The following is a 14,830-nucleotide window of genomic DNA, read 5'->3' as shown; positions in this document are numbered from 1 at the left end:
GTTTGGGGAGCTTCATCATTTTAAAGACAGCTGCCCTTCCCATCATAGGAGGGACAGCATACGCTAACTCACCTCCTCTTCCTGAAATTTGGACACCACACAGTACAGGTCCCCAGACAGACAAGTCTCACTATGAGGAGTTATAAATGCACCCAAGTATTGAAACCCATGAGTCTCCACCTGGCGTGTCCAGGGGAGAGTGACTGGATCCAGGGGCCCAAGGGGCCACAAAGCACCAAATTACTTCAGCTAATATGGTAATCAGAATATGACTCAAACACTTGTAGGATTGCCGGAATTGTGCTTGCCGGTTCAGTCACATAAAGCAGTATGTTGTCTGCATACAATGTGACTTTTTCATCCCTGTCTGCATCGGAAATGCAAAATTCTCAAATATCGGGACCGGAACAAATCAGGGCGGCCAATGATTCAATAGTGAGAGCAAATAGCAATGAGGTAAAGAGGCAACATTGCTGGGTACCCCGCCCGATCGGGAAGGTAGAGGAAAGCACCCAAATTACCCTCACCGCCAGAGTAGAGACCTGATAGAGCAAGTTAACCCATCACCGGTATTTGGGGCCAAAACCGAACTTCTGCAAAGTCTGGTGAAGGTAGGGCCAATGAAGTGCATTGAACGCCTTTTCAGCACCCAACGCTAGGAAGACATGGGGTTCTTCCCTGTGGCTCACCTCTTGACATCCACTTGTGGAGACCACATAGATTAGTCTGGTGGACCTACTGGTCATGAAGCCAGACTTATATCTGTGTATAAGCGGGACTCTGCCTGTCGAGAGTCTGGTGGCCAGATTTTGATTATGACCTTCATTTCAATATCTAACAGTGATATAGGGCGATAGGAGCACTATTGGTTGTTATTTAAAGCATTTCAACGAGTGTGGTAGATTACCAGCTCAACATTTTATTACATCACAACTGCTGCAGTGTTACTTAAAGCTGAGGTATGTAAAAGACCAAAGTTGTTCCTGTGGTCCATACAAGTATTTGGAGATTAATTGCATAAATGTATGAAAAGAAATGTGAAGATCAATAAATTATATATCAGCTGTATTAATTTATTTTTTTCTCTTTTTCTTGTCAGAGAATTCTGGGACATAGTGCACTCGTTTGCAGATGAGCAAAAAAGGCTTTTCCTGCAGTTTACAACCGGCACAGATAGAGCACCTGTGGGAGGACTAGGAAAATTAAAAATGATTATCGCTAAAAATGGCCCAGACACAGACCGGTATTGTAACAATTTTTTCTTTTAAATCCAAAATTTGAAGAAATTATTAGAATCAGAGACCAGTATGTTAATTGTAATCTTTTCCAGTGTGATGTGCAAGCTATGCTGTTATCGCCTATGAACTGTTTAAACTCGGCGCCTGCTATAAATTCTTGGTGAACCATGAAAATAGCATTTTCTGATATTGTAATTTCCTGATGTTTTACAGTTCGATTTTACATACTTTTCAATTGGACTTATAACCCCCCACTGCCAGTCTCCTCTATGTGGACCTAATGCCACAAACTTCAAGACTGACTCAGACAACCAGTCTGTGTGTATCATGGTTTCTTCCAGTCAAACACCAGCCAACATAGATTTTGAAGCCATGAAGCCTCTAATAGATTGCACCCCAAAAACGAAATGTATCTAGACCAGTTTCTGCGATCATACATGTTACACCTCCTGTCCAGCGTGGATGAAAACACGGGGGTAAAAGTTTAATCTTTTTTAAAAATGATATCAAAAGCTGGTTGGCGTTACCTAAGCGCAACTCATATTCTTTTAGACAACTGACCACACAAACACTTCTGTGTTTAGGAAAACATGAGTAGGGTATTGGCCTAGAGGATGTCTTCGTCCTTTTTCCAGTGATAAAAGTCACTCATTCAGGAGTAAAAATCCCACCATAGATGTGTAGGGGCCTAACTTTACTTTCCTTTCTGTAGAAAAGTAAGCACAGCAGAGTTGGAACCTTAGCTGACAAATGCTTTCTAGATGAGCTTTCATTATAGAGCCAGATTCGGGAGAACAATAGTAGAATGTTGATAGCCCTCAGGCTATTATACCTGAATGATGGTGTATTGTAAACCGAATGTCTCTGAGAAGCTTACAAGCCAAGCATTGTTGATCGGCAAGATTATTGGACACTGGAGAGTGTACTGCAGGAATGACAGAACAAAAGTTTTTTATGGATGTTACGGCAATCCCAGATTCTGCCATTTAGCAAAGAAAATTGAAGAAGTAAACGGTATCTTCTTGAATGGAATGGAGGTCCTGTTCCAGACACCAGTTTTTCTAGGAAGAGTTGAATCACTTGCGAGGACGTATCTGCCCAAGCACCACGGATTATACCTGTAGATTTTGTCATCCTTCCAGGAAATCTCCAAGTGATCAGTCTAGACGACCGTCTACAATCGGGGGGTGAGGATTGCCAAATGGACCTTTCATGAGTTCTAAGTCACTTTCACTTCTGGGTCTGACTTCCAACAGAAAAATCTGGCAAGTGGCCTTTTGAGAAGGGAAGCAAACTGGTCCAATTGGCATGGGCCCCAGATGTAAGATGACTTCTCTTTGAACATCTTTGAACATCCCGTCTCTTCTTTCCAGCCAAATCTGGATTTTCTATCTGCAGTATGATAAAGAAGCCCGGCAGGTGCTCTGCAGGGACTTAAATCTTTCAAATAAGGCAGAAATGCCAAAAATCATTTGCTAACTCAGCTAAAATCTTTTGCTAACTCAGCTAAAATCTTTGACCTTGTAAACCTCAATCTGTTGATATTCTTCACTGCCAAAATGTTGTCCATCTTCCAGAGGACACTACAATTTGACTGATCTTTTGTTGGAGAATTCACAGCAAAATATCTCACTAATAACTCCAAGCTGTTTATGTACATTTCCAGGTCCTCTGAGGATTATTTCCCAACCGCCCCCTGGATTTTTTCCCACACCTGGCACCCCAGCCAATTGTCCTTGTGTTCGATCCCATCACCAAGTCTGAGAGAGAATCAAATATTCCCCACCTCCATATTAGCAAGCTACCAACACATCTCTTGTTTGGCAGATCATCTAACAGATGAGTCATGTTTCCACAGGAGAGGCCTTTAAGGATATGCGAGGTTTTCAGTTGTTGAATGGCCCTGTAATGGAGATTGTTAGAATCTAGGCCAAGAGCAACCTGACAATCCATGCAATCTGCATCAAGGATTGGTTGACCCCCTGATCATTACCATTCTTTTTTTTTTGGTTTTTTTTTAAACCTTTATTATGTAAAGAAAGAGACAATTACAGACCTACAACCACGGAGGCTGATCAGTCGCATACAACAATATCCACATCAAGTACACAGCTCTTCAGCCGACAACCCGAGGGTCCGGCAGCGATATCTCGTTTACTTGTAAAAGCATGTGGTATAAATAGGATTAGTGAAAGGTTTTGCATTTTATATTTTATACAAATAAACAACAAACCAAACACAAAGAAGATCGAGGCATTATTGTATGATAAATTGGCTGTCCCTCATGGCAGTGGGAGACGGGCGAAGGACATGCTGCAGTAAAAAAGAAGAAAAATTCTGGGGAGGGTAGGGGGGGAACCCAGGGGCAAAACAATGCAGTATAATCAACAAAGGCTAAATAGTGGGAACGCACAGTCAAGGGAGAAGAAGCGGATCTGGAATGTCGGTGAATGGGGGAGTGCAAATCTCTCCACAGTACTCGTTCCATTGACCCCAGATCTTACCCCATTTCTTAGGTCTGCCATGGGAGACCTATACAGTTTTTTCCCTGAACATGGACCAGTCCATGTGTTCTTTCCACGCTAGGAGTGATGGCGGCCTCTGAGAACCCCACAACTGAGCTATGTCTCGTTTAGCGACCATATTACCCAATGTGACTCATTGAGTTTGAGCAACAGTACAGTCATTCGGTTCCCAAACATTCAACAGACAGCGTCTAGCCTCAGGCAATAGCACAGCACCCGTCACCTCACCCATAACCGCATGCACACGGCGCCAAAACGTCGCCACCTCCGGACATTCCCAGAGGATATGCAAAAATGTACCCAACATACCACATCCACGCCTACACAACCCATCTGTAGAGAAATCCATATGCACCAGTCGTGGGCCCGTGACATATACCCGATGCAAAATTTTTAGTTGTACCAGCTTAGACGCGCCGGAATCGCGACCTCCTTGGGGGAAGATATCGCCGCCTGCCAGTCTTCATCATCCAGTTCTAACCCGTCACTGGTCCAAGCATTCCGCAATTGTAGAAGGCGATCCGATCGATCGTTGATCAGCTTCTTATAGATAAGAGATATAGTGCTGTCGGGGACATATCGTCAAGCACTCTATCCTCAAGAGGAGAGGACTCCGGGATCGTAGTACCAGCTGGGAAAACCAAATTAAGCGCATGGTTGACTTGAAGGTACCTGTAATATTCCCTGTCACTCAGTTTATTTTCCCGCTGGTGTACCTCAAAGGTCTTAACTTTGCCCTTGGCCCAAAGGTCACCCACCCTGCTGATACCGATGAGATCCCATCTGTCAAAACCCTTCGACGTCCACAGGCCACCCGGCGCTTCCGCGGCGTACAATGGGGTCGATTTCGTCAGTTTATCTGTCCATCCCGTGGCGGCGGTCGCACTTCCCCAGACTCGCACCGCGACTGCAGTAGGGCCTGTGAGATACTTCCGGTCAGCTCTAGAATAAAGCGCTCGATTGTAATCCCCCCCGGGCAGTTGCCATCTGTCCATCTCAAACGCGGGTTTCGGGACAGGGCCATACATAGCGTGGTTCACAGCACTCAACTGGGAGGCCCAGTAATGGCGCTTGATGTCGGGCAACGCGATACCTCCATCATACCATGGCAAAGTCAATTTCGCCAATGCAATACGCGGTCGCCCACCCCACAGTAACTTCCTCTGCAAGCCCTCGATCTCTCGAAAATAGCTAGCAGGTACCAAATCAAGTGTGTTTTGAATAGCCTACAGGAAGCGGGGGAGAGACATCATTTTAAACAGGGCCGCCCTTCCCAAAGGGGAAAGTGGCAAGTCACACCACACTGCAACATCCGACCGAAGCCGGGAGAGCGGAGGCAACAAATTCCGCTCGTAGCGGGCTTTGGGGTCCAGTGAAATGTAGATCCCCAAGTATTTAAAGCCAACTCTAGAAACCGGTATCGGACAAATGCGCGGAAGAAGAGGCACATCGTCCGTGAGTGGATAAATACAGGACTTGGCCCAGTTAATAACCAGACCAGAATTCCTCCCAAAGGAGCGTAACACATCAAACAGGACACCCAACGACTTATGAGGAGAGGTAAGATACAACAAGATATCAGCATAGAGCGATATCCGATCCTCGAAGTCAGGCGACCGATCATTACCATTCTTAATTCTTTCTTTATTGCATACATTTTTTAATTGGGTAGCTCAAGAGTCACCTTCATCAAAATACCTGGGACACCAAAAATGCCAGTGGCTGTCATGGACAAAGTTGAGATTTCTGAATTTTGATTAGAAATTCCAGGTTCTCCTGGAACGTTACCGGCAGTTGATGTGTCTGGAAAGATTGGTTGGTTGGTTGTAGATTATTTGATATCCCTTGGTTCTCAGGAGCTCTGACACAGGTTGCATGAGCTTGGTGAAACACCAAGTGGTGGAAGACAGGCAGAATGGGAGAGCAGTGAATGTGTACATTAGATACTGTCTCTGAAACTGTACGAATCTGCAATGTGGCTTGAAAGTAGGTATGGTCAAATAAGCATCCTTTAAGTCAAGAAGCACCATCTGATCATTATGTTGCAAGGTATCTTTTTCGGAGGAAAAAAAGTGTATAAGTCTTGGGTGGCCATACTGAACCAAAACATGTAGGTGCAAGCCCTGCACGATCTGCAAGACCGAGCATCCTCCGTCGTAACCCAATTCTTTAAAAACATTTTCACAAACCCCCTCAGAAAAACATGAAAGTGAGGAAGAATTCTCAACTAAACTTCCTTGGTTGAAGTCTTCGGTGGTGTTGCCTCTGTAACACCCTCTAGAGAAGAACCCTCTGTTGTTTCTGTCACAGGATGGGAGGAAATCTGACTGTTTTTTGATTTGTCCCAGGAGTTCCTTCTCCTGATGCCTGTGCATCTCTGGGGACCCCGATAAGTTCCGCTTTACCCATGTAAAATCGAGTCCCCCCTTCTACAGGACCATCCTCCAAAGACTCCAAGTGACCCAGTTTATTGTATACTCTGATGAGGATAGAAAGGCGCCAAACCGCAGAAATAGCAAAGTTTGCATTACCAAATAGGCAGATGGCATGCTGCGCTCATACTTCCAGACCTTCAGGAATTATTGCAAGACTCTCATCCTTTTCTGAGATTACAAAGTCTAATATTTAGGTAAGGAGGCCTGGTAGGTCAAAGTATTTATTTTGACAGCCTCTCCATGCCTTGCTTAGTATGTCAGAAGAATTAAAGGTGGATATTTTTAGGTCTACCTCAGAAGTTGCCGCTCCCTGTACCTGCAGTTTATTTCTAACTTCCCTGTCGAGGACCTTGCAGAGGCAGAATTGCACAGTGTTACTTTAGTGGAAGGGGTTCAATCTTCACTTCTAAGATGATCCAAATCTTTTGACGAAAGCATTTCATGTGAATCCTGTTTGGCTCTTCTCCATCACCTGATTCCACTTCTAAAGGTCATTTACTATCGAAATGATGTCTGATCTCGAAGAGTCAGAGTTTAGGGAGTTAAATTCCCCTTCATCCAAATAATAGTCAATCTGAGGATCGCATTGACAATTTCGATCACCAGCCAATTGTGACTTCCACGTGCTAAAATTATCTAGGTGTTGCTCTTTCAAGCCTGTGTTGAGTAAAGCACACAGCTTGTCAAGTGATTTGTTGTGCACTGAATGTTTAAATTTACAAGAGCAAATAGTGACCTTAGTACCTTCACAATTTCACTCGCAGACAGCACTGAACCCAGATTCTACTGCGAAGGAGTAATTTGCGGGAGGGAGCGAATAACTTGTAAGTGCTTTACAATAGCTTTTAATGCAGGAAAGATAGCCTTGTGAAAAGAGCCTTGAACCGATGCAACAATAGTGTACAAAATATGCTTGTACACAAAATTGTGTTACCCCTGTACAATCCCACTTTGGAAGATGCTAATACTGGCTGGTAATGTGGCCAGTCTAGCTCTCCTCATTGGTACTCAGGGTAGATGATGGAAATACCCACAGTGTGAGGTGACCTCTAGAGATTCGTTGAACACTGCATTGTTTTTAGGGGTTAGTGCCAATGTCCTTAAGTGAAGAATGGGGGAAGAGCCACTCACCCCTGGCAGTGCAAATGCAGAAAGATGATTACGGCTTAGAGGGGGCACAGAGACACTGGCTCTCTAGCAGCAAGCCACTGGAATTTTACAACGTTTAAGTAGGGGGTGAATAGGAAAGCTGTAGAAGAACACACACGCCATCAGGTAATGGTGGCAGAAGTCACGCCAAATCAAATCTGTTGCCTCTTGTCCCACGCTCAAGTGAGAACAGGGCTGAGTAGTCAGACAGGTGTGGAAAGGATACAAGAACAAAACAATAACGTAGCTGAAAATTGGTTGCAGAAACAGGGGCGGCTCCTCCGTAGTGGAAGAGGTAGTGGTAGAGGACCGTCTCCCCACCTCAGCGAAAAATAAAATGATAAAACAATATAAAAAAATAAATCCGCTGACTAGCTGAGCCAAGGAGTCTTGTCCGGGGCAGGGAGGAAGCATGATAGGTGCACTGTAAAGTGCGCTTGTCGGTTTGGCCTGCCGTCTTAGGCCGGCCAAACAGACATGCACACTTAGGTTATTCCAACCCAGCTGTGCAACACAGCTGGGTTGGAGAAACAGCATAGATTCCCAGGCATTGTCTGAGCGGCAATTCAGGCCGCTCAGACCAATCCTGGTGCTGCTCTCCTGCTAATGAGCGCATCGTCTGGATTGGGTGGGGAGCCTGTGCTGGTGTCCCATGGACTGCTGAGAGGCCAACTGGAGCAGGAGAGAAAAGGAGGACTGAAGCGGCCGGCAGCGATTGCGGCAGGACAAGTACTTTTTAAATAATATATTTCCCTAATCTCCGTGTGCAATATTGGCAGGAAGTCCATTCTCATAAAAATAACATCACTGTTGTGCTGCCAATATCCGAAGTACAGTTCAACCCAAACAGTTCTGTTAGAAAAACAGCTGTCTTGTATCATATAGTTTCCTGTTATTAGAGTAATTTCAGTATAGGCTTCTTCCGAAAATGCTCTTCATTGCAAGTGTGAGCATCTTCAGGGTGAGATTCTTTAAATAGTGCTGCTGCCAATTTACTTCTCTTTGTGCTGCTGAACATTCAATAACTGGAGGCTCAACTCATCCTGTAAAACCGAATTTAATGTACATTTCCAATATTTATTCTCAAATAGATAGGTTTAGCCATAAAAGGTCAATTATAAATCTCTATATAATGGATAGTCCTAATTATTATAATTAAAAATAATCTCCTGTTAGTTGTGCCCTTCGAGTACAGCTGGCATTGCAACACGAGTAGAACCTTTGGACAAATCTCGTGAGATGAGGGCCCGTCAGTTCATTTCTAAGAAACTATGAACCAGCACGTTCTTCTGAATGAAACACCTTTAATCTTCTTTAGTAAAAACAATGACACTGTTTCATTGAGATACTCTTTAAATGAAGGGGAAGAAAGAAAGAAATATAAATTATTGACCTGTGAAATACATTAAGTGATGCAGTTCTAGAAGAAGAGCAGATGCTTGTTTGAGTATACAGGGAAATGTAGCATGTGAGTTTGGAATTGCACTGCAGCAGGATTAGCATTGTGGGTATCTGCATCAAGTGCTTCATCTTGGTTCCCTGTCCACCTGAGCTCCGAGCAGCCTTGTTTGGGTTTCACTGGTTAGTAAGTCCTCCCTCTAGATAAGGCGCTGTGTTCTCGCTTGTTTCACATCCTTCTGTTTGCTTCCTTCTATTTAGCTAGTCTCTTGCTTTGACGTAATCTAGCAATTTCTCTTTTGGTTTTTTACACACCGTTGATTCCCCCATTGGATGTACATGATGTAATGTAATGTATCCAATATTTATTAAGCGCTCTATCACCCCACGGGTATCCTGGCCCTGAAAGATAGAAATTCCAATACACACGCAGAGTTAGCCCACCGCAGGTGATGTAGCACCTCACCCTGTGGAAAAGATGGGTTTTAAGTTTTTTTCTAAACTGTACGAACAGAACTGTATTCAGTGCCTATCTTTTAGCGGGAGTGGCTGTAATTTTCTCCTTTATATTTTCCCATATGTGGCGTGGCCAGGCTAGCATCAAGAGTAGATTTCCCTTTTGCGTGGCTCATAAATGTACTCATCAGAATCAACCAATTTCTTTCTTGTATGGTCTTAGGGACATTTGCTGGCCCAGTGATGCCGGGAAAGGAGGAGTTTCTCCTTCCTGATTATAGAACTTAACTTCCGTGGTGTATATATACACATTGTATTCCCGTTTGTGTCTCCGTTGTCAGCTATTTTGTCAACCTTCAACATTCCATTGAACAGCTTTTTGTGCTAGAGTCTTCTCAGACATGCTGTAGATAACTTTATTTTGCTTGATTCCGGAATATTTCTCCACTGTAAGTGAACCCAATTGAGGAAGTTTGGATTGAGCTATTGTCCATAACTGTATTGCAAATGATTGGACAATGTCTAGCCTTCAGTAACACCTTATCTGGTAGAGAGACTATCTAGCTACAGATTCTTTACTGACCTCCGACCCCCCACCCCATCCTCCCTGCTCTGCTAACTGGTTATGGTGTAAGGGGCACTTTTTCTGGGCCTTAGTCTTTTCCACACCAGTGGTCAGTTCTGACCGTGGTTCTTTGCTCCTTGCGTGTAAAGTCACAAATGTAACTGATTTCAGCTGTGGCGCCTATATAGGTACTGCGCACGTCATTTCTGGTACAAATGCCAACACAGAGCCGAACTTCACTACCTACTGGTGTACAGGGATACTGCTAGAAATTCTTCTGGGTCCAGTCTACCATCTCGGGAAATTCTAAAGTAAGGCATCTGCGGCTCGATAGTCTCTACCAGATATGGCGTTATCGACGGTAAGTAACTTGCTCTTTTATTTCAGCTCCCAATGAGGGCTCTATGTATTGTGCTGACAACCATTTTGAATTAATGTTTTAGTTCTTGCATAACTATCTGCCAAGGAACTTTTTTCCCAGGAAATTGATCTTGCCACAAAGGGGATTAAGAATTCCCCATTTAAAACAATCTTATTCTTTGTACGCTTTCTAACGCATACAGAACCACTGATAATAAGATGATCTCCCTACTATCAATAGTTGCTGGTGAAGGAGCAGGCCCCTATGATAAAGCATTCTACCTAGTGTTTGGGGAGGGTTCGACATCCTTTTTTTGTGACAACAGTTCTGCTGCGAAGCCTTGGAAGTTGCAAGGGTGGCAATCCTAGATAAGAACAACACAGTTCTTTTGTTTTTTATTTCCTGACTGATGGTGGCAAAATAATAAAAAGAAGCTGACGGCATGCCAATTCACAAAAGTAATTTTTTCCTGCAAGGTTGATTACCACCAAGTAGTTACGGTAGAGGGGGGGCATAATTGTGGCAATTCTCCTTTTCTGGTTACTTTAATGCATACTGCACCTGGTTGGTCACTACCAGAGTGCCCTTCCCATTGGAAAATATTGTTTATACATGGTAACAGTACCCGTACGTCTTTCTGAAATTATCCAGAATATGACCATGTTTGACTTCCCTGGCGTACGTTTGAACAGTAAGACTAGAGAAAGAAAAAGCATTTCTACACAGCAAGATTACTGAGATTGTCAATATTTTACCACTGTTTTTCTTTGCTACAAGAACGTCTCCTTGGTAGCAGGGATTTCACAATAAAAAAATTAAATCGACACCGAGTTGTTTTTAGAGGAAACTGAACAATATTGTTTTGATCAATTTAGGTATCATTCTATGGCGTTCATAGTATTTGGACATGTTATCATTGAGCAGACAATATTTTCTGGTTTACACACTGATTCTGATGACCCAGTTTTAACAATGTTGTATGTAGAGTTAATTGAAATACATTTTGTAAACACTTTGTAACTATTGTGTAGAGTAATGACGTAGTTGTTTTTATAATTCCTATATTGGTCTCATTTTTACTTTAATTATTTGTGCTGCCCACATTGTTTGTAATTTCCATTTGCTTCTATTTGTTTCTCATAGGTTGCCCACCTCTCACACATGCTTCAATGTTCTTTTACTTCCGGAATACTCCAGCAAAGAGAAACTGAAAGAACGATTATTAAAGGCCATTACGTATGCCAAAGGATTTGGCATGCTATAAAACAAGAAGTACATCAAAAGGGATCAACTGCATAACGTCCCTGTCCAAAAATACCAAGGCCATACGATAGTGATCTACAAGTAGTCACCTGTGTTTGTGCCTCCCTTCTTCACTGGGGACATTGAGCTGGAACAGCAGATTTCAGCCGCGTATATGAACAAATTCTTTATTTTTTTGTTCCTTTTAGCGTGAAAGTGTTTCGTATTCTTTCACTTGTATGTACAGAGAAGTTTTCCTGAATATTTATTTTAAGGGTTAAATCACTTTTGCTTGTGTTTATTACTGCTTGAAGTTGAGCCTTTTGAATATTTAAACAAAAAACTGTACTTTCCCAATTAAATCATTGCCATCAGTTGTAACATTCAAGTATATGCTAATTTTTATTTGCCCCTCATCTTTTCAAATCAGGAACTGTACTTTTTTAACAGTTTGATATGAAACTTGAAGTCATGAAACAGTGTGATACAATTCATTTACTGCTGTTCTAGCCCTCACAGAGTTCTCTTGAAATCCTAACTCAATAAAGTTGGAAGGGAGAACATCGAATGTCAAAAAGTCGCCTTGAGAAGTTTACTTTAGCCACAGCACAACAAAACTAATAAAAAAGAAATACTCTATGCGTTGTCCTCATATGTCCGGTAATGCATTGTTTCATTGGCGCATCCTGTTTCTTGGTATGTGAGAGGGTAGAAATTAGACATATTGTTTAAAAAAATTAATGGGACAGTTCATTTTCTGCCAAACAACTATAGGATAGAGCAGAGTTTGTTGCCAGAAAGATAGGACATTATTGATGTATTCTAAACCAGAAGCATGTGGAAGTGCACTTACAATTACGTATATTAATTGCCCATTGCATTGACCTTTTAAATAGACAATCCAAAGTCTTCCCTACATGCTTTGTCATCATATTTTTTTGACCTGTTCCTTTATCAAGGCACATGATCAGTGTTGCAGCATAATTAAAAGGGATAGCTACTGGGTGTAAAGAAGTTGTCTTCTCACAGTAGAAAAGTTTGAAAAATTACAGAAACAAAATTTACTTCTGATGCCTCTTTGTTGTATATTGCTAACTTCTCAATATACTTCTAGAAAGGAAATGTTTTGATCACTTTTATGTACAACATTACAATTTATACCATTGGTTAAAATTTTTACATCAATGACAGATCATATCAGAAATAAATTTGTTTACTTTTCCTGGTCTTCTGTGTGTGTTAAATCTGTTGAGAAATTTAAAGGATTGGCTTTTTTTTTTACCTGACCTAAGATTATAATTGATAGATTGTTTTCTTGCTAGTAGTCTAGTGGTAGATGATGTGCACTGCTGAGCTTGTGCCTTGACAATTGCTATAGCCTATTTTTGCAGACAAAATTAATGCAGATGATTTATATGAAATCGGCATAAAAGCTTATTTGAGCAAATGTCATTGTTTCTTAAATGAGTGCGCCACATACATTTTTGAGGAGATTAACTTGTTTGAGACAAACTACAACGGTAACATGTTTTTATTGCTTTTCTTCAGTGTCCTTCCTAACCACCTGCATAGGGTCAGCAGGTCCCTAGCAAATGGAGGCTTGTGTTTAAATTTCACTTATTAGCTTCCATTCTGGTTAATAGAATATTGGTTCTAATGAATATAGCCATCTTCTATTGTGCAGTATTTGTTCATCGAAGCAAATAAGTGGCTAAAATCGAGGAACTGTCTAGACTTTTGGAACACTGATTTTGTCACCTGGTACTAGCTCTAATTGTGCAGACCTGGTCTCTTAGAATTTGACACTTCGTTCCACGTGCAGAGAACATTCTCTGCATGTTCTACAATATTGTATGCTTAAATTTTTATCCTTCTTTCATATTTCTTTGATGTCCCGCAACCCGATTAAAAAAAAAAAGGGGGCACTTGCCACAGCAACAAAAAAAAAAAGAAGTTTGCATTGTAAATTAGCCTCTTTACACACCAGCCTTCTTCCCCCTTCCTGACATCAGTAATTTTCTTCTGCCAAATGGGTAAAGGGATTGGAAATACTTGGGCTATTCTCCTCATGGAGCCTCTCCAACCATGCAGCATTTTTTCCATGTCCTTACCTTTTATTGTGTCTTTGTTCGCAGTTGCCTTTTTCATTGCCTTGTTTACCTGGTCTCCTGTGATAATAAACAGGACTGGCCACAAGGAAGGCAAGTTATGCAAATCTCAGATTTTAGACTGTGATCTTCACCGGTACTGTCAGTCAGTCAATATAGCTTTATTTCGATAAAAACATATCTTAAAAGCTCTGCAACAGTAAAAAAGCTATACAATTAAAATCGGAATCCAGACCAATAAATAGTAAGTGGATGTATACAAAACGTTTCAGTTTTACAAGGAAAAACCACATTTTCATCTATATCGACCTCGTGTTAGGAGTGTATCTTTCAAAGAGCGTGAAACATATGTCAGAGGAGAGGCATCTACAGGTTGGCGTTCAGCGTCTTTAGCCTAATATTCCATACCCATCTAAAAAAAATTGGCTACACCGCAAGCATATAGATCCCGTGCGTCAGTTCTTAGGATTTGTAATGTGTCAGAATGACTGTGAGTACCCAGATCTCTACAAAGCGGTCTAAGCCAACGATCCCTTGGGGCTTTGTAGGCTGGGCAAGCAAACATGATGTGTGAAGTTGACTCAGAGGAACCCTCACAGTGCTGACAGGTAGCTGGTGTCTGATGGGGCGGCATCCATTTTGCAGTCAGTTCTCGTGTGTGAAGGGAACCTACCCTAAACTCAAAGTACAGAGCCCTGTTATATGGTTTTTGTATGACGTCTAGGTATGGTTTGTAGCAGGTAAGGTGCTTTAACTGCATAAACTGCTCAGACAACCTGCCTATTCTCAGATTAAGAAGACCCTTGTTGTTGACCCAGGACCAATACACCTTCTTTAGGTCTGCCTTTGTTGGAGCAGTTCTGTTTGCCCATGACTCTTTAAGGTTAAGATCGTACAAGAGTGTTTTAAGATCATTTAGCCATTTAATCTTGTGCCATCCATCCATACTCATTACTTCGCTTAGCCCCTCTGCATATTTGGCTAACTCTGGTGTGCGCTACAGGCGAGCCCACATCAAGAGGGGGGAAGTCTTGCCAAATCTTTAATTGAGTGGCACCCTAGATCTTGGAGTAGAGGTTTGATGGGGGTCCTCTGGGGAAGCATCATTAGATGTTTTGTTAATTTATTTTCCGATCTCATAATTTGGTCTGGGTTAGTAAAGCCCCAGAGTTCGGAGAGTAAAGGGCCGAGCTTGCTCCTCTAGCCTTGTATATAGCAATAGCGGGGGCAATAGGTCTGCTTGTTGATGCTCTTTGAGTATTGCACCGGTACTGTCTTTAGTGTAAGAGTGTACACACTTATTAAGCTGTATGCCTCTTTTTTTGTGCACAGTAATTAACAGCTGCCTACACA

The 14,830-nt window shown here is 42.2% G+C and overlaps 1 protein-coding gene across 4 annotated transcripts in view; it reads left to right on the top strand.

Moving 5' to 3' along the window:
* Positions 1 to 12,590, top strand: part of UBE3A (ubiquitin protein ligase E3A) — a 246,710-nt gene extending 234,120 nt beyond the window's left edge. For all 4 annotated transcript variants that reach the window (XM_086934175.1, XM_086934176.1, XM_086934177.1 and 1 more), the window contains 2 exons: positions 1,100 to 1,243; positions 11,271 to 12,590. In XM_086934175.1, the coding sequence (XP_086790301.1) occupies positions 1,100 to 1,243; positions 11,271 to 11,391 (265 nt within the window). In that variant the 3' untranslated portion in view covers positions 11,392 to 12,590. The remainder of the gene's footprint in view (positions 1 to 1,099; positions 1,244 to 11,270) is intronic.
* Positions 12,591 to 14,830: the final 2,240 nt, after the last annotated feature.

This window comes from Lissotriton vulgaris, chromosome 8 (genome assembly GCF_964263255.1).
Source record: "Lissotriton vulgaris chromosome 8, aLisVul1.2, whole genome shotgun sequence".
In the NCBI taxonomy this organism is placed as follows: domain Eukaryota; kingdom Metazoa; phylum Chordata; class Amphibia; order Caudata; family Salamandridae; genus Lissotriton; species Lissotriton vulgaris.
This window is presented reverse-complemented; position numbering and strand designations above follow the sequence as displayed.